The 20,918-nt window shown below is 39.3% G+C and overlaps 1 protein-coding gene across 14 annotated transcripts in view; it reads left to right on the forward strand.

Annotated features, from left to right (window-relative positions):
* MCTP1 (multiple C2 and transmembrane domain containing 1) overlaps window positions 1-20,918 on the forward strand; it is a 187,388-nt gene that overhangs the window by 90,654 nt on the left and 75,816 nt on the right. For all 14 annotated transcript variants that reach the window (XM_079995387.1, XM_079995384.1, XM_079995386.1 and 11 more), the window contains 2 exons: window positions 2,493-2,586; window positions 20,645-20,747. In XM_079995387.1, the coding sequence (XP_079851513.1) occupies window positions 2,493-2,586; window positions 20,645-20,747 (197 nt within the window). The remainder of the gene's footprint in view (window positions 1-2,492; window positions 2,587-20,644; window positions 20,748-20,918) is intronic.

The raw sequence follows: 20,918 nt of genomic DNA on the forward strand, positions 1-20,918 counted from the left end.
TTATCACTATTGTATGAAAAGCTTAATTCCTTTTGGGGTGGGGGGAAGGAGGGCCATAATGGGTAGCAGACCAAGAGAGAGATTGTATGACCTTTTCAGAGCGGGTGTGCTGAACCCCTGCTCCCCCTTGTCACAGTTTAAAAACCAGAGAAGCTAGTTTAGTGAAGAAGTTGTTAGCATTCCATTTTTATTATGACATTTCACAGTCATCCGATTTAATGTCCCTTGACCGGATTGTCCACCGTGAGACGATGGGCTTGAAATGTTATTTAGAGCATTGATAAAAGGTGAGCAGTTCTAAGATGACAGCGAGTCATAAGGCTGGTGGTGTGACATTAATTTTCTCCATAACAAAGATGGAATAAGACGTCATGGTGACAAGCTGTCAATCAGTACTGGCCCCTCAGTGTATCTCAATGCCATAGGATGGGGTATTGGTTCTCCCATAATAGAGCTGAACTGAGATGCTCTCCCTGACAGCTGCTGCAGCCATACAGAAAATATATTATACAGCCTTTCATTAAAAAAATAAAGAGGACTCATCTCCAGAGCATTTCAATCTTTTCCCATCTATTGAGGGCTGAAAGGATTCACAGCAAATCATAAGATTTCACTGCTATGGAAATTTTAGGCCTTCGATACCATCCAGGTTTTGAAGCCTTCAATAATAATCATAAATAAGAAGGCTGACAATCGGCTGATAAATCATTACTTTAAGTTGCATGTTTAAAGTAATGTATTAAAGTAATTTGCTTTTCACAAAATCCTACAATAATATTCTATGGTATGTCACTGGCCCAGATTGTCAGAATGTGCAGTAAATTGCTCCAAATCAGCTGACTAGCTGAATCTAAGTTCAAACTATAATTACCCCATAGAGCCCTGACAAATAGTACCAAGTGAAATACTGCAATATCTCCCCCCCCCGCCCCCCGTGTGTGGGTAATGTGAGTGCAGGTGGAACAAAATTGAATTTGTGCTTTTGCTTTTATCTTGTAGGAAATGTGAGATAAATATAGTTTCAAAACCTACAGAACAAACATGTAATTTCCACATGCCTGCCACCCTTGTTCTACATATGTGAGAACTGGAAAATATCTGAATTTAGATACAAGCTTGACAAAAAGAGCCCGCCAAACCTTCTTGTAACAAATGACACGCTAAACAGAAAAGCATCTGTATTCTGATGCTATCTGTAACATAACTTTCAGAATCAGGCAGTTTGGAATCCTATAAACAGTGTTTGTTTAGCTTTGGTCCTATGATTATACACAATTCTGATGATAGACAAATGTTTTCAAAAATTTGTAATAAATGGGCATGTGTTTCCATAGAAAGCAATAGATATAAATGCATTTATATGTGAAAATTGATGTGCCATATAACTGCAGCACTTCGGCTCAGTATGCCAAGGTCAGACCTTCTCTGTACGCAATAAGCGTCTTAGGGGATTTATATTGTGGGCTTTGTGTCTGACTCTTATTGGTAAAAATGTTTGTCTAACACTTTAATAGTTGATATTTCAAGCAGAAAATATTCCTTTTTTTCTTGAGCAATATACCACTAATGATTATCCATTAAGCAGCAACATAGTAGAAAGGAAAAGTAATGTCTACTTCTATTAAATCCAACTTTGCTTTAAGTTGGCACATTAAAACATATAGAAATCCTGTTTATTCTTGATATATCCGGCTTGGGTTTTATATATACATAATATACATATATGCACACAAGTCTTGTTTTGGGAAAAAATAAAAGTTTGTTATAAAACATGATGTTGTTTTTGGAAGAATGATCAGCTATTATATAGTTTCTTTATCTAATATATAGTTTTATCCAAAAACTGTATGAGAAATTAAAGTGCACAAAATTTATGATACTTTTTTTGAAAAAGTTGCTCGTTTTTTCTCCCTATGTCTATTTATAGGTTAAATACAAGTTGTTGAATGCATTAGTGATTTTTTTTTGCCAAGAGATATGGAAGATGTTGTGAAGGGATCTGCTTTCTCTAGCTGTATAAAGATAGCTCTAGTCTTGTTTAAGGTATCCCCTAAAACCAGCAGGCATTTGCCATTTAAACACGGGCTTCTGAACTGCATCTCTAGAACTGGATATACCTCTGTCAGGGTATACAGAAATATCTTTTGATGCATTGTGACTTGGGGCATTCTCTTTCAGCATCATTTTGGTGCACTATTTATTACAATTAAATATTGATATATTCAGAATAAATAATGCACTAACATGAAGCTGAAAGATGAGTGCTGTGGTTTAGATCTTTTAAAATCAAATACTGGGAATGGAAATAGATATTTCCTACACTGAGTGGAACCTATACAGTACTGAAAACACATAGTTGATTTCCAAGAATAAGATTTAAGAATAATCAAACAACCATTATAAAATGTGATAGAAGACGGAATCGCATTTGCCTGTTTCTCCTCCCTTTGCAAGCTCTTCCTAACTTCATAGTTTTTTTGTGTCTGTTCTAGAGTCTAGTGCGGATGTTTCATAACATGAAGGATGTGGGATTTCTCCAGGTGAAGGTTATCAGAGCAGAAGGTTTGATGGCAGCTGACGTTACAGGCAAGAACTACTTCAATTTTTGTGGTGATAGTTATCCTATTGAAGCATTTCTGGTTTATAGGCTTTTTCAAAACTAGCACTCCCGACAGGGTAGAAAACTTAAGTTTGCTAGGATCTTTGCAAATGAACTCTATCTTCTCATATTTGTGTTTGTGTGCAAATTTGTTTCAGCTACTTAACGCTTTCCCAAACCATATGTGAATTGAAACAGTCATCATTTGAAATATGCATGTCTTTGAGTTTTTGAATGTAGTTAAATGTGTACATATACTAGGGTAAAGCGTGCATATAAATGCATATATTAGTGAAAATAACATAAACCACCTTTTATTAGGGGAATTTGCTTTACAAAAATGTGTGTTTTAGAATAAATTTCTGGTGAATTTCCGTGAGCACCTTTAATTAAAAAATTGCAAACTAACGTGGAAACTGAATTTAAGATTAGAAAATTGAGAGATCAAAATTAACATATTTGCCCATCCTTAGTTTGGACTTTGTACAGCTCAGAACCTTACTGAAAATAGTAATGGAAAAAGATTTTAATGAAACAATGTATCACAGCCCCTCCAAAAGGTTTCGTGTTGTTAAGCTTCATTCCCAGTGGGCTACAGCAGATACAGAATAGTAAAACAAAATGGAGTCCAGTATTTTGCAAGATAAAATTCACTTGTTCATGGCAGGGCAAGTTCATATGTTAGTCAAAAACAGTACTTTAAAAAATTGTAAAGCAGAGGAGGGCTTAAAATACAGCTTCAGAATAGTATGTTTCTGATGGATGTTCCTCTGAAAATGTAGGATATTTGCATCAGGACTCTGGATAGCATCATCATGCCTGTTGCCATATTTATTTATTTTATTTTATTACATTTCTCTGCCACCTTTCTTCAAGGTGGCACATGTGGAGTTCTCTGGTGGTTTCTCATCTGTGTTGACAAGACACAGACCTGTTTGGGTTCCGCAGGATTGCTGAATCGTAAATCTTCTTACGAAGTTGCAAGCATCATGTATTTTTACATTTGTCCAGAGATATACCTACTTGCCAAAATTTATAGCACACATTTTCTTCATGGGCCTTCTTTAGTGGTTTAACAGCTGATTCCACATCTACATACCCATTGGATGGATGGATGGATTTATGGCACCTTTCTGCCAAGGCAGTCTGCAGTTTTAAAATACTAAAAACAAATTGACTTGAGCAGGCCTTGAAGTTGTCTTTGTCTCCTTCCCACAATGTTCATTGGTTGTATGGCAGTGGGGAAAGTCTGCCAGGAGGAGTAAGCTTTGGGGGTTGCCTTTGCCTGCCTGCATCCTCACAGGGTAGATTGTCTCTATTGCCCCTTCTTGGGCTGAGAATGTAATGATAGTAATATCATAATTAGTTATTTATGGCTTTACGTTTTAAGATTTGTTGCAGTCAACTGTAAGTTAGGTTAAGGGCTTTCTGGTGCAGAAAGGTAGGTAGAAATATTGCATGTGATGGTGGAAGCAGGTGGTCTTCCATAACTGGGTCAAGCGGAGGTTAGTCTGTTGCAGTTGCCTGCTTCTTCACTGATGGGATCTTGCCCATTTCGAGGATGAGCAGTGGAATTCCCCCCCCCCCCAAATCTGTGTGATTCTCTACTTTTATCTATGCAGTACATTACAAGGTGTATTTCTGCATGCTGGACAGCTCTTCTGTGTGTGCAGAAATCCCTAGCTTCTTCATGGTGTGTAGTATGAATTGTGTATTTCTAAGTGTTTTGGTTTTAGCTAGGTTTGGTAATGGAATGGTCACATTGCTTTCCTTTTGTCTTTAGCGCCAATATGCAAAAATCATCCTTATGTAACTAAGCATTTTACATCACAAATGTAGAAACATTGGGGGTGCATACATAACCATTATAGCATGTGTTCTGCTAGCAGAATATCTTCCAGCTTGGTTATTTGACAAATAACCTCCATACATCACCTGATATACACAATAGAAATAGACAGAAAAATCATATTTCAAGATGCAGCATTTTTTTCTTCTCATATTTTGTTTTGTGTTCCATAAAGCATTGAATTCCAAATTATCACATTTGGTATGAGGCAGAAAGCATCGGAAGGACCTTTCGTGTGCTTTCAAATTCAGGTTTGAATAATACTTGCAATAAATTGATTATGTGTTAGTTTATGTTATTAGATTGGTTTCAATGCTTTATGTTTACACCTGCAAGTGTTGAGTCTTACACAGTTTTAATGCTTCATCTTATATTGAGTATATTGGTAATGCTTCTATGCAAACAAGTATTGCATAGGCAATGGTGCTGTTTTGGTTCTGTTTCCAGTCTTTCTATACAAGTATTCCACAGACAAACATAAAAAGAGTATATGCAGAGGTGTACATAAATAAATGTTGACGCATGATAATAAATAATATAGTTGTATGTATGAAATAGGCTGCAGTTCTGTGATAACTTACATGGGAGTAAGTCTGGGTCATTCCTGGTTGGGAATTTCATGTATGCTGCCTTGAGTTCCATAATGGAAGAAAGACAGGATATAAAATGTAATAAATATATCGGAGGACCTTGCTTCCCAGTAAACATGTTTTTTACCAAATAATAATAATTTCAAGTTTTTCCAGGATTTAAGAGCCAAAATATTAACCTACAAATTGCATAATTTTGCCTTGGGATAGAATATCATATTAAATGCCTGAAAATAAAAAGTAATGGCAAAGGTAAAATTTGATTCATTTTTGCTGAATTCTAAAATATTCTCTCAGTAAGCAAAGAGGAGGATTTAAAAAGATATTAAGCTTTTTTTTTAGCAGGGGGAGAAGCATTTCAAAATGTACACTTTTGTCACAGTTATATTTTCTAAATGAGTGAATAAAAAACACAAATTATAACTGAAATGGTCCAGTCTTCTCCTTTCCACAAAGCACACACCCTTAGTTAGCTGAATATTACTAGAGCCAGTTGCTCCAGTTCACTGTTGTGTGCTTAAATGTAATAGGCATATTTAAAAGATTCATTGACTAGTTACTCAGCATTAAACTACAACAATAAATTGAATTTTTAATCAAGTAATACAGACTTTCACAGTCTCTGTATGTGGATAAAGCTTTTAAGGGATTATACAGGGTCATTATTTCATTTGGAAGAATGGCTGATGAGAATAAAATGGCTCAAACTATGGCTTATCATGAACAAGCAAACTTGCAAGCTTCCGGTGCAAAGATAATGGATCCAGCAATCCTACCCTGGTTCTGCTTTAGCTGTGCTACCCACCATCAAGCTATGGTTTGGCTGAACCTGGTTCATGGTTTGTCCAGATAAACCATGAGCTGTAACCAAGGTTTGTTCTTGGGTTACTCTTCATGGTTCAGGGGAAGCAAACCACAGGAACTTTGTGAACTCTCATGCAGTTACTAACAGCAAACCTTTAGCTAGTCAATGAACCTTTAGCGGGAAATTTTGCTTCAAGATGGCGCCGAGGTAAGACGCTCTTATCGGAGCTCAAAGAGATCTTTTAACTAAATGTTGCCGGCTCTCCTCCCTTTTGGATTCTATTTCCTTTCATTATTTCGCTGTGCGTTTGAACATTTTATCTTATCTTATCCTCCTCGGTGCCGGGACTTAATGAAGTTAAAGAAGTTTTAACGAAGGCTCTCAGACATTCCCTCTCGAGCACTAAGGCACTCCCTCCCAGTTACTCGTTACTTACCTCGCAGCAGTCCAACTAGGACCGAATGAGAATTGAACGAGATTGTGACCAGAGAACTTTAGCACTTTATCATTCTATTTAGAAGTCTGATCTCATTGATTTAAGAATCTAGTAATGAGAAGAGGCAAAAGACCCAGGTGCCTTGATATAGAAACTGACACAGAGCCCTCTGGTTTTAAACAGAGTAATCTAGATAATTACCTGCTACCTCAAAAACAGCACGTATCTCCTCCCAAAACCTTCCTCAACTCCTTACATGGAAAGACAATTGAAGAGATATCCCTAGGAGTAAATGAGGACAAGGCTACTACTCCCATAACTGAGGCACAAGCACTAATTGATAGAAAGGTGGAGCTGCTGGAGGAATGCTGCCTATTGACTGCTCAAACAGTTCAAAAAATCTTTGAACAATTACAAAACATCTCCAAGAAGCTGGATAACCCAGATGAAAGGAGGCAACTCATTCCCTTTTTGCCATCCTTAACAACCCCTGGAAATAAACAGAACAAATACAAATTTATACCTCTAAATCAGTCAAAAATCAGAGGAAGCCCCCCTCACTCAATCAACCTGATACTGAGGCCATGTGAGATTGTTCTCCACATTTTTCCATATAGAGGACCCCTACCTTATTGGGAGTCATCTTTCTGGGCCAGACACCATCTAAATCTGCTCCTTGGTTCTGAGGGCGGAAGCATTGACTTAAAAGCAGTCAAGAGGCTCACTAACGACGGATATTCCAAAAAAGTACTACTAAGATTTGGTAGTCATAGAATCCCAACTAAAATCTTAAGGGTAAAGGCTCATTTAGCCCAGAAAGGAATTTTTCCGCGCCGACATTTTGAAGATATATCACCCAGACCATTGTTTGCATCTAAAAGACAGAATAAGATGAACAAGGCCATTCCACCAGAAGCCGACATCTCCCCTACCCCCGTGGAAGAACCCAGTAGATGGGAGAAACCGCAGTCAGCTACCCGGAAAATTACGCAAGAAAAATCCAAGCTCCCAAACCATGCGACTGTAGCATCAAATAACAACCTCGCCCTTGACACAATAGACTGGACAGTCCCAGAAGAAGAAGATCTGCTGAGTAATTTTGCCAAGCTACCAGATAAAGAACAAATAAACATACTCAGTAAATTGACGAAACTACAGGCCAGATTGACCGAAATTCACCGACAAGGTCAACAAAATGCAGTAGATACAATACACAATCAAACTTTACACTTGCCAGCCTTTTCCCCAAAATGCATAGTCAAAAAGAGAGCTGCAAATGGAACTTTCAAATGTATAGATGCAGAGCTACAAATCCAGCCGCCTTTAGAATATGAAACGGCAAGGAAAAACTCCAGTAATGAGACTACAAACTCCTGGCTGAGATATCAAATACTAGCTCCAAACGAAATAGGTACCCCTTATTTAAGTACCACAAAGGACTCTAACTTTGCCGAACAAAAGATGACCTCCAACAGACCTGACACACCGAGCTCAACACCTAATGAGGCCAAAGAAATGGAAGTAGAGACTAAAAATAGTCCTACTGTCCATAATAGCCCACCAACCACAGAAATCTCTCAGGAACAAGGAACAGTTAAGGAAGAAAATCAAGAAAGGGAGGAAATTCTAATTTCCCGCACTTTAAAAAAGAATCTAAAAGATCCACCATTACGTCCCCCACCGAAAGCAGCGACAAATGGCTGTATCTGCACAAGAAAAAATTCCTCGCTGGACTTAATGACAGAACTAGAATGACTAAATGCTGTCAACCAGCCACCAACCCAAAAACGGATCCTACGCCTGTTGTCCTGGAATATCGCAGGGTGGGGAAACAAAGACGGAGACCCAGACCTAATGAACTTCTTTAAGGATTTTGAACTTATACTCCTACAAGAAACATGGTCAACTAGAGATATTAAAATTAACGGATTCATCTCCTATACGAAACCCGCATTGAAAACAAACACGAAGGGCCGGCCGAAAGCAGGGTTCTGTTGTATGATCAAAGACAACTTAGGGTTTGAAATCAAGCAACTAGAAATATGTTTACCACTTGCACAAGCTCTACTTTTAACCCAAAAAAAAGACTCTTTCCTACTTGTAAATGTCTATATCCCCCCAACCAAAAACAACATCAGTAGTGAAAATTGGTCACAACTAACCTTTTATATAGAAAATCTGTCCGATAAATACCCAAATGCCTCACTGATAATAGCAGGTGATTTTAATGCCAGAGTGGGAACCAACAATGAACAACTATGTAGCAAACTAAATTGGAATACTGATAATGATATTGCACATGCCCTGAAAATAGGACGATTCTCCAGAGACAGGGTTGTTAACAACGAAGGCTTACGCCTACTTGAATTATGTAACAACTTTAATTTGCAGATTGTGAACGGTTCAACAAATGGCGATAGAAGCGGGGAGTTTACATACTTCTCCCCCCGAGGATGCAGTGTCATCGACTATATTCTTGTCCCTTATAATATTATAAATTCGATCATGGACCTCAAAATTGGAACGCGCACTGAAAGCGATCATCAGCCATTATTGCTGTCTATTAACTTAAAGGACGAAACCAAAATAACTAAGCACAATATCATAGAACCTTCTCAACACAAACAAATGACCCAATTAAAATGGTCCCAGGAAATGAGTGCAGAAGTGGGGCATAAACTTACAGCTAACCTGAGAAAACAAGTATTATCCAACTTAAAGACCACTAACTCCTACTGTGATATTCCTAAAATTTATAATGAAATCTTCCAAATGCTTGTAGAGCTTAGTACTCCACCTAAAGTTTGGGAACTTAAATATAGCGCTAGCCCTTGGTTTGATGATGAATGTTTCCAGCTAAAAAGAAAACTGCGCCAAACATTTAAAAATAATCGCACTAAACTAGAGCCCTCTTATCTTGATGAAAAAAGAAAATACCATTATATTCTGGCCGAAAAGAAACAGAAATACGCAACCCAAAAATGGCTACAATTATTCGACTCAATTCAGAGTAAAAACAACAAAGCGTTCTGGAGCCTAGTGTACGGAGGACTGAAAGCCGAAAATCAACTAACTCTGCCACCAATTGCAGAATCCAAATGGTCCCAATACTTTACATCTGTATTTAACAATCTACACGGTGAACTTAAAGGAAATGAAACCATTAAAAATAAAATTAATAAACTCCAGGAGTGGCCAAGGGTAGAGGAAGAGGAAATTAGAGAGATAGTTAAAAACTTCAAATCGGGGAAATCTCCTGGGCCAGACGGTCTACCAATAGAACTATTTAAGACCTATATAGATTGGTGGGCAGAACCCTTAGCTCAATTGTTTACTCTTATAGATAAATATGGGACCATACCTGAGATATGGTTAAGATCAATAATTATTCCAATCTTTAAAAATGGCGACCCAAAAGAACCAAGGAATTATAGACCGATAAGCCTACTATCAGTGATAGGGAAAATCTACGCTAAGCACCTCTTATCTAAACTTCTTACCTGGATGAAAAATCTAAATTTACCAGGGAAAGAACAAATAGGTTTCTCCAAAGGTTGCTCTACTCTAGACCACTGTCTTACACTTATGCATCTGGTTGAAAAATACAGATCCCAAAGGCAATCTAAGATATACGCTGCTTTTGTAGATTTTCGTGGTGCATTCGACTCAATTGACCGCCCAAAGTTGTGGAGGAAACTCACAGAATTAAAAATTGATCAGCGCTTATTGATTCTAATGCAAAATCTACATTCTTCCAATACCTGTCAAGTCAAACTTAACACCAAAGGTCACCTCTCCTCAGACATCCCAAACTCGAAAGGGGTAAAACAAGGGTGTATTCTTGCCCCCTTTCTATTTAATTTATTTTTATCAGACTTGCCAGATTACCTTCAAAAAATAGAATCACATGCCCCTAAACTCAATCAGAAACCAGTTCCTCTCTTATTATACGCAGACGATGCTGTCTTACTATCACTAACGAGCTTGGGTCTGAAACGTCTTATATCTTCACTGATCCTTTACTGCGAATGTAACAAACTCTCTATAAATTATGAGAAGACAAAAATTTTGGTCTTCTCGAATGGTTGGAAATTAGAGAAATGGAAAATAAGAGGGCAAGAAATCCAACAAGTGAAAATCCATAGATATCTAGGAATCTTATTCCAGAGCAACTTAGGGTGGGCAACCCATCGCACAAATGCCATAAAACAGGCAAAGTGCATCTCATCAGCAGTTGCCCGTTTCTATTATCAGAAAGGTAATCAATTTATTCCTGCGGCCAATCAGATATTTCAAGCAAAAGTGCAATCCCAGATATTCTATGGTATCCCGCTATGGGTCCAAGCATATAACAGTGATATAAAAAAGATTCACTCCAGCTTTTTGAGACGTATTCTTGGACTCCCTCTTATGATCAAATATGAAACAATGTGTGCAGAAATAGGCATACACACAATGGAATACTGGGCATGGTCCACCTCAATAAAGTATTGGTTACGCTGCCATTTTCGCTGCCCTCCATCAAGTCTGCTCGCTGATTTGCTCAAAGACCCTTATAAATCAAGATGGTATCAGCACCTTGAAAAAAAAATTGAATCTTTAGGCATCGAGCTGGAGCTCCTGTACAATTCTAATGAGCAATATATTCTCTATAATATCCTAACTAGACTAAAGGATGTCGAGAGACAAAATATTATGGCAGCTGTAAACAAAATTTGCTCCCCCAGATTCTACGATTTAAATATCTTAGATTGCAGAGCCAATTACGTCTCTAAATTAATAATCCCAGCCCAACGTAGGGCTTTTATGCTGGCCCGTTTGAATGTTTTTCCCTCAGCATTTGTCTGGGGAAGATATCAAAACATTCCCAGAAGCAAGAGATTCTGCAGATGTTCTATGAATGTCCCGGACACTGTAGAGCATATCCTCTTTCATTGCCCATTGTACAGTACGCTCCGTCAACGCGTGCTGTCCCCCCTTTCGGGTGGTCTGGAACCCCAGCAAGCTGAATGTGTGGGACTCTACCTATCCGACGCTGACCAAAGGGTAACGACGGGGGTAGCCGAGTTTTTGGCAGCAGTCCTCCAAGGAGCAGATTAACAAGGAAAACCACTGATTCTATATGTATATATTTATATTTGTATGTAGCCAACTCCTGCCTTTTTATATATATCTCAAGGCTTTTATATGTTATTTTCCTTTTATGGTTTTACCTGCATAATGCCTAATAAAGGTTTTGATAAGTAAGTAAGCAAACCTTTAGCAGTGCAGTACCACAGTGTTTTGGAGTTGCGTTACAGTGAACGTGGTGATTAAGGAAGATACAGGCTAACACATATAAAAATTGGGGGTGGGTGACAGCAAAATTTCACAGAAGAGCTTACATGAAGTATGTAAGCTCTTCTGTGAAATTTTGAAGGATGGGCCAGTATGTATCGTGTAAAAGACATGTTATACTGTGGATATTTCTGTCTGTGTTTGACTCAAACTTAAGAAACAGAATATATTATTTCAGTGATTTGATCATTCAGTTGCTGTACTTAAACAAAGGCATGTAGAATTAGGTGATACAAGGGAGTGGTTCATCACTAGCACCAAGCTCCATCTTCATTATAGGCATAGCAGCAAAACATTGGAATTTTGTTTTAGATCTTTCCAACCTCTTATAGTTCCACTGCTAAAACATGATTCTGTGCCTCTGTTCTGTGGAAGTTGGCTGGTTTTAAGGCATTTTAATGAATGTTTTAATTGTAATGGCATAGACATCTCATGGTTCCACTACAGATCCAGAGACTCATAGGACTGGGATGTTGAAAACAAGAGAATTCTAGTCCCCCAAAGTCATGAAAATATTCAGTGAAAGGACCCTATAGTCATCTTACCTTCAAATCTCATGGTCCTTAAACAGGTTGTGGTATTTGAGGAAGTATTTTAACCTTTTCTCATCTTGTGAGATAAAGAATTAGAAAATTATTTTGGGATAAATGCATCACTTCCCTCACCTTGGTAGCTAGTACAATCATGCCAATAACTATTAAATACAGATTGCCAACATATGCAAATCTTTTTTTTTTTTTTTTTTTGGCACACCTACCAACTTGTTGGCAGCAGAGAGATTCTTGATAAGGAGAACAATACAAAATGAATGAACATTATTCATTGGGTAATATGGCAAGAGAGTGAAAAAATGGTTATAGTTTATTCAGATAAATTTACATTGATAATCCTAAAGCAGGGTGTTATTGAATGAGAGAATGTGGAACTTGCCTTTCTATAAAGTTGGCACAAACCGCCTTAGGCCAACTGCATTCTGATGTGAAATAATTCTCTAGCCCTCCAGTGGGAGTTTGTTTGTTTAATAAGATGTAGATTTTTTTTCATCAGGTGTTGTCATTATTTATTTATTTTTTTTAAAAAACTAGTACTTCTGACAGAAAATTAAGAAATAACAGTAAAAATTATGCTGAATCTTGTATCCAATGTTAAGCGAATCTTATTTTTCTTAAGAAATAAGGATAACCCGGTCTCATTAGTGAAGTTAAATCTAAGTTGCATTTGACAGGCTGCCTGGGAAACAGTTTATTATTATTTTTTGCTATCTGTGGGTTTTAATTAAGATGTGTTCAATTATAGTCTCCTCACACACTCACTCCCCCTGCTTGCTGTGTCACAGACTGGTGATCAGGGTGCTTTCAGATGGTCCGGCCCATGACTTTGACCTTCTGCGCGGTCCAGCGTTCCCTGGGGAACCGTTCAGCTCATGAGGTCTGATTTCACACTTTCAGGATGCCTTGGCTCTCTTAACAATGACAGGGAGACAAAGCCCTTTAGAACGGGCCGCACGGGGACTTGTTTAAATTGGAAACTAGAGAGGAGTCAAGGAACAAGGTTATGGACTATAGAATAGTGTTTTTAATAAAGAGCTCACAGCTCTGGTTCAGCTCAAAGAAGGTTACTTCTGTACAATTAATTGAGCCATTTATCTTGGCTTCTAATTTTTCACAGAATGGTATGATAAATATTAGCTAAAAGGCAAACAAGATATGATGTCATGCATTTCAACATTAATGTAGGCTTTTTAAAAAGCAATCAAAGATATATTTGCTTGCATTTCCCCCCATTTTCTTAATTGCACAAGGTTTGGGATTTTCCTGGATAAAAGATGGAATTTGCTTGACGGCTTACTGTTCTTGGATTTATTATCCTTCATGTTTCAATGCTTCATGTTAGAGGCCAAAGGGAATGTAGCATGAAAGATGCAGTCATCCTGAATGCAAGTAAAATTCCCGGAAAACTGAATGTTCTTACTGCTTAGTATCATACTTTTGACTTTCATTTACGCTATTGTTGATGAATCCTGCATAACAGTAGTGTAATTTGTCTCAAACAAAAACAGCAGCCCAGTATTAATTTCAGTTACAAGGGTAGTGTGCTGTTCTAGCTGGGTGGGAGAGCCAGCAGGCATCAGACAAAACACCAGAAGTGGCATGTGAGAAGGTTTTGGATGGAGATTTGGCTGTTAGCAGTGAACAAGTTTGTAGCTACCAAGGTTGTGAGCTAATTCTGCAGAAATGCAGTAGCTCCTTGACTAGTGCAAACATTGCTCAAACAAAAGCCATAGTTTATTTGAGTCTGGTGTAGACTTGATGACTCCTGAAATCCTGCACCTTGTCTAAGAATGAGGAAATTTAAAAGGCAACTCATTCAGTCACTATTGAATGATTTCATACTGCATTGCACATCATCTCAACTGGAAGGGGTCTACAAAGAGTGAGTATTATTGTGTTTGAGTGTGGGGTTCTAAAGGGAGTTATGAGTTTTCACTAGAAAAATCTTAACAGTCCTCTTTCTGGAGAGGACTCTGGCAATACATGGACTTTGATGTTCCAGGAGTGTTCCTGACTGTGTTTCAGACAGATAGATTTTTTTTAACTGGTAAGCAATGCTTCAGTAAAAGTTTTCAGGTTGGTTTACATTTAAAAGATACAAAATAATAATCAATAAAAGAACAAAACTAAAAAACAACTGCATAAAATATCTCATAGGTTACACGTTTTGGGAAAATGAAAAGGTTCTTTAACTAATGCCAAAATGAAATTGACATAGATACCAGGCAAGCCTTCCTGAAGAGATAATTCCATAAGCAGGGGGCAATGACTGAGAAGGCCCTGTCTCCAGAAAGTGGCTTCCAAAAATTATTGAAGAGGCCTCCACAGCAGGCTCCTCTGGCTTTTAATGTCTGTCAGAAAGCAGAGTCACAACACCTGGGCATTTATGTTACTAAGAACAGTTCATTTTCCTAGTTTTTACCTTATGCTGCCCTTTGCTTTGCCTTCTTTTTCAGTATGAAGAACACTTGGGATATTAAGATGGCTGAGATACGATCAAGTTGTTGAAAGCAATCAACACTTTGTGGTTAATATCTGAAAATGTAAAGCTAACAAGATGCATACTTGTTTTAAACACTGTTGTTGACTACATATGTTGAATGGAAAACTCCTAACCTGTTTGTGTTAGGAACTGCCCAAATGTATTATTAGAAGCTCCCATTATCTGTAAATGCTTTCTTTAATATCTGAAATGGAGCAGTAGATTTTTTGCATATATTCACACAAGTAGGGCAACCCATCCCTTAGGGTGTCTTCCATACCTGTCTCCTAGCCCTCTTGCAGTTTTGAAGAATGCAGAAAAAGTAGGTCAGCTAGATATTACCAAGGCACAGAACCTGTGATTCACTTAGAAATACCTACGCTCATGCCTCAATCCCCTGGAATCAATGAAATCAGTTGGCAGATCTCCTGTTACTTGAACTCTTCTTTTGTCCAGTGTAATCCTTTGCTTCCTCAGGGTGGATTTCTTTTCCTTCGCCCTGATCTATCATTTGTTGCTTTGAGCTGCATATCTGAATTCCGCCATCTTCAAAAAGAGTTGCATATGAAAAAGTGGAAATGTCTGCCTATGTATATAAATATAAGTGGAAAGCATTGTAAGTGTAGAATGAGATTTGTTTTTTTAAGGTGGTGTGGCAGCATTAAGCTTTTTTTTTTTTTAAAAAAAGTGGGGGCTTATTGGCAAGGAAAACCTTGGTACTAGAGTGGCAGTTATATGGCACAATTATTTTATGTTTATAAGTTACAATTAAACAAGAAAGGACAACCTGTTGCCTCAATCACTTCAGTGCGTCCTATTTAGTGACCCCTGTGATGACCAAGATAGCGAGGTCAAGAGCTTCATGTGCACTTTTGTTTCTTCAGCAGTGGCTCAGATATTCCACAATCCAGTCAACGCCACAAAAATATGTTCCTAATGCCTACATTTCCCTCATGCATCTTGTTTGTCTTGGATGCTTGGTCAATCACATTTCCTCAATTCTGCAAATGCCTTTCGTTCTCTTTCTGCTACTTATGGCAAGTCTCCACATCAACAGTTAACTTTTATCTTCGTGCAGCACTCATGTCTGTGAACCTCAGTCCTCTAGTTCTTTGCTTCTAAAAGCTCCAGGTAGTTGCATTCTCCCATTGCCTGTGATGGTTATTGTGCTGGGTTGGGTAACAGTGCCACTTTGTGGTTGAAGCCAGGAATAAAACTTGAGGGAAGCAGGCAGCTCCCATAATTCCGTTAGCTTCCTGCTTTCATTTTTATTGAAGCTTTTTCATAAAACTACACAGTAAAAAACTAATCAATTTTTTTAAAAAAATAGATAAGTAAATTGAAGGGTAAAACTTAACCCTTGTCTCACACAGAAAGGGGGAGGGTCCTCCCAGCCCTCACCTGTGAACTTCCCTTTCTTCTCCCAGCCTCCCATCTGGGCATCTTCCCTTCCTGCCTCTCACACAGGAAGAGGCCACTCGTTGGCCAATTTGAAATGCAGCTGCTGGCAGGAACTGGAGCCAATTACCCAGGCAGCTTGGGGGAATTCCCCCAGTTGCTGCCTGGCCATGTGCATTCCATTCTAGCTGCCCAGGGATAGACACTGAGCACCCACTGCCAGATCCAAAGGTATATCCTTCCTCTGTCCTCCTTTTGTCTGTTGGGGTCCCTCAGTGCTTGTGTTTGACCCTCTTCTAAAGAAGACCAGTGGACATTGCCTGTTGCTTTAAGTACCACACAATAATCTGATGACTCCCAGCAATTCGTGTACGGTGGTACCTCGGGTTACGAACTTAATTCGTTCCGGAGATCCGTTCGTAACCCAAAACCATTCTTAACCTGAGGCGCACTTTCGCTAATGGGGCCTTCGCTGCCACCGCACCACCGCCACATGATTTTCATTCTCATCCTGGGGCAAAGTTCTCAACCCGAGTTACTACTTTCGGGTTAGCGGAGTTTGTAACCCAAAGTGTTTGTAATCCGAAGCGTTTGAAACCCGGGGTACCACTGTATTCCAGAACTTTATTCCTCCATCCAATCGCACATCTACAGCTGCCTGTCTCGTATTGTCACTTGGATGCTTCTGTCATTTTAACTGTAATACTTCAAAGACAGAACATCTTATCTTCCTTCCCAAGACCTCCTCTCCTTATACATTCTCCATCCACTCAATTTAACAGGTACAGAGCCTCAGTTTTCTTCTTCCTCTCCCTTTTTTACTTCCCATATGCAATTTGTGGCCAGCCTATATTTCTTCTTCCCTTTGCATATAGCGCTGCAAAATTATGCTTCTTCCTTTTAGTGAAAATTGGATAATGCTCTGGTCCTTTCTCACTTGCCCTATTTCACTTGCTACCTTATGCAGATTATATTACTGCAATGCATTATATGTGGGGCTACCTTTGAAGGCAAATTCATATGAGACAGACTCCTAGTCTTCTAGAGCTGCTGCCAATCACTGGATAGACCAATGGCCTTGACTTGGTATAAGACAGCATCCTAAATTAGGAAACTACAGTTTGCAATGCACTCAGGTGCAATGTTGTTGTTGGCATCCATCTGTCTCAAGAGACAATGGAGCGCCCCTCCAGAGGTGAAGTCAAATCACTGGAGAATCACAATGCTTGCTGTGGCCAAAGAGACCAGAAACTTGTAACTGCTGCCTCCAATGTTCTTTCTGCTCTATTAGCTGCACCAAAGTGACCCCCTCCGGGACACAAGCCTTTGTAGTACATATGAAGGTCCTGGGCTACCTAGATGACAAAAACCCACTATTGGCCTCGCTGATATGGTGCACAGAAAAGCAAAGCAATACATTTGGCACCAGCTTTGGCACCAGCTTGGCTGCAGGAGTTGCCAGAATGACGTCTTGTCCATTCCTATGCCCATTTTATGGTGCCTAGTGTTGATCTTTTAAAGCTCTTCATGATGTGATACCAGGGTATGTCACACACTAAGCACTTCATCAGAGTCTCTTCTCTGGGTTGAGGTTCAACATGTGGTCACCAAGGAACGATCCTGTTCATTAGTCTCACATAGAAGGTACATACATGTTGCAGTCACAACAAAGAAGTAAAGTTTCCAAATACGGTAAAAGATTGTACCTTAGGACAATTTGACGTTGAACCAACCAAAATGGTGGCCAATCTGAACTTACTGTTAAATGGCATCCAGGAATAGTAAACATAGCCCTATCTAATTTAGCAGATATAAGTGGACAATTGCCTATAAAGTCCAATACAGTCACATTTGACTTGAAAAGAGGAAACTTTTCCCCAAATGAGAGGATGCTTTGAAAGTTCTTTTAAATGCAGATAGAGAGCTTGAAGGAGCTCCCCATGAAGGGAGCTCCATAGCTGCAAAGCAACCACCAAAAAGGCCCTGTCTGATCTTTGTCGGCCAGACCTGAGAATTCACAAAGCTTTGAACAGCACTGGAGCAGTGTGTATCTTTATAGATAATTAGGTGAACATCAACTTTTTAAACAGATGTGAATAATTTTTCTGAAGATCAAATCCTAGAGTGTCAAGATTAAGGGTTTTGAGGTCTTTTGCTATACATATGTCCTAGGTTTAGCTAATGTTTGTGGGATCATTTTTAAAATAACTATATATTTATATCCATTTTTTCAGAAAATATACTTCTTCTTATTTATAAAATATATATACCACCCTTCATCCAGGGTGGTTCAGAATATAAAAAGACAATATAAAAAAACCAAAATACATAATAAAATAGGAGAAAAGCAAACCAGTCATCCCACCCACCCACATAATAAGAGACATGGAAGTGATTTTGTGCAAATCTAATATTGTTTTAAGGCTTGTAATAAATACTCATAATCATTTTCACGTGGTGGAAGACCTTAGACATTAAGCTCCTGCATTATTGATATGCCTATTGTGCACCCCTGATTTGATCATGCCTATATTTTGCATGTTAAAATTATTAACCTGTAATATTAATTCTCTTGTCTATGCACCATTAGGAAGCTAAATTGATGTGATTATATATTTGGAACGCATGAATTTGTGTGTTGCCAGATTAAATCAACACAGTGAAGAGTATTTTCGTAATGGTAATGCTATTATTATATGTTAAAATTATTTGTGACCTTAACATTAGCTGCTGAGAGTTACCGGTCATTATAAAACAGATTTGAAGGTTGTGGAAAAGGGAGAGGGCCTTTTTGGTTCTGGCCCCCTGGTTATGGAATACTTTCCTCAGCGAGGCCTGCTTGGTACTATCATGACCATATTTTTGATGCCAGGTTAAGATATTTCTTTTCTCCCAGGCGCATGTTGGTTTGTGATATAGTGATTATACTGTTGTTTGATTGGTCATCATAAATTGGTTGGTGTGGTTGATGCTCTTAATCATGGGTAGGCAAACTAAGGCCCGGGGGCCAGATACATGAGTAGAATGTGTGCTTTTATTTAAAATGCATCTCTGGGTTATTTGTGGGGCATAGGAATTCATTCATCCCCCTCCCCCCAAAAAAATAGTTTAGCCCCCACAAGGTCTAAGGGACATTCAACTGCAGTTGTAATGCTGCATATTTAAAACAATTATTATTTGCCATTAAAATTCATCATGTGCACATTAACCTGTGATGGCGTTTGAATCAATATTGCCATTTGGAAGATGTGATTCCTGGACAGCTTTGCTAAATATTGATTTAATTGTCATTTGTTTAAGGTATGAAACAAATTGCATGCCTTACTGATATTGTTAATCTGGCCCCTTTGAACTGCTGAATCTATGGGTTCATGTAATACATGGCATTACATTACAAAAATATTGAAATTATTGTGGAATACAATTGTCTTGTGCATTAGATTTGCTGGATTGCTGCAAGTTCCATCAGGGTTCCCCCCCCAACCATTTTACCATCAATATTAGATCAGGGGCATAGTCTTACCACTTCTCTCCCCCCCCCTTTCAATTTATGCCAACATGTTTAATGTGGTAAAATTGAGCTTGTGACTATTGGCTGTTTGGCAGTGTATTGTGAATGGGAAGAGTTTTCTTGATGGAAATTCACTGTGTTGTCTGAAATATGAATTCACATGGAAATTGGCATTAATACATTGTTATATTACGTTGGATAATTATAACACTTAACTTGGCAACATAGAGTTCAATAAGATTTACTCTCTAGTAAGTATTAATTTACCGTATTTTTCGCCCCATAGGATGCACCTAGTTTTTTGGGGGGGAAAGAAAGAAAAAAAATATATTTCCCCCCTAGGCATGGGGCTGGCACGGGGGAAGCCCCCAGAACAGCCTGCTCTCCGCAAGCTTAGGGAGCCGCGCCGGTCTCCCCAGGCTTGCGGACAGCTGTGCAAAGCCCGGGCGCGCTGAAGAGTGCCCGAGGCTTCGGAATGCAGGCAGCTCTCTGTAACCCTCCGGAGCCCGGTGCGGCTTGGCGCCGGGCTCCGGAGGGTCTCGCAGAGCTGCCTGCCCTCCCGGGCTCCGGAGGGTCTGCCTGCCCTCCTGGGCTCCACTTGGCTTGGTGCCGGGCTCCGGAGGGTCGCGCAGAGCTGCGCGGAGCCCGGGAGCGCAGGCAGCTCTGTGCGACCCTCCGGAGGCCGGCTTGACTTGGCGCCGGACTCCGGAGGGTCGCACAGAGCTGCGCGGACCACGGGAGGGCAGGCAGCTCTCCACGACCTTCCGGAGGCCGGCGTGGCTTGGCGCCAGGCTCCGGAGGGTCCCGCATAGCTGCGTGGACCCCGGGAGGGCAGGCAGCTCTGCGCGACCCTTCGGAGGCCGGCGAGGCTTGGCACCGGGCTCCGGAGGGTCGCACAGAGCTTCCTGAAGCCTGGAGAGCGAGAGCCTTAAAACTTATGTATGTCTTGTTCCACTGCAGAATTAGTGAGTAAACATGCAGGTTGCTTTCATTGTTACAGTGTGAATTCAAGTTACCGTACATAGAATGTGAAGATAATTTTAAGTTGCAAAGTATTCATAATATTGTTACATGGTCTTTTCCCAGGTAAAAGTGATCCATTTTGTGTAGTTGAGTTGAACAATGATAGACTGCTGACCCATACAGTGTACAAGAATCTTAATCCTGAATGGAACAAGATCTTCACATTGTAAGTCTTAATGTTTCGCTTTTGAATTTTACTTGTATACCTGGCTAATCATTTCAAAGCTATCAAGATAAAGCTAAATTGCTTTGATTTCTTAAGTGGAACAAGAGATTTCATTGGAACGAACCGAAGTATAAAGTAGATAATTTCTCTCTTTGATTTTGCCTTCTGAGT

This window comes from Podarcis cretensis (genome assembly GCF_951804945.1).
Source record: "Podarcis cretensis genome assembly, chromosome: 11".
Classification (NCBI taxonomy): Eukaryota; Metazoa; Chordata; class Lepidosauria; order Squamata; family Lacertidae; genus Podarcis; species Podarcis cretensis.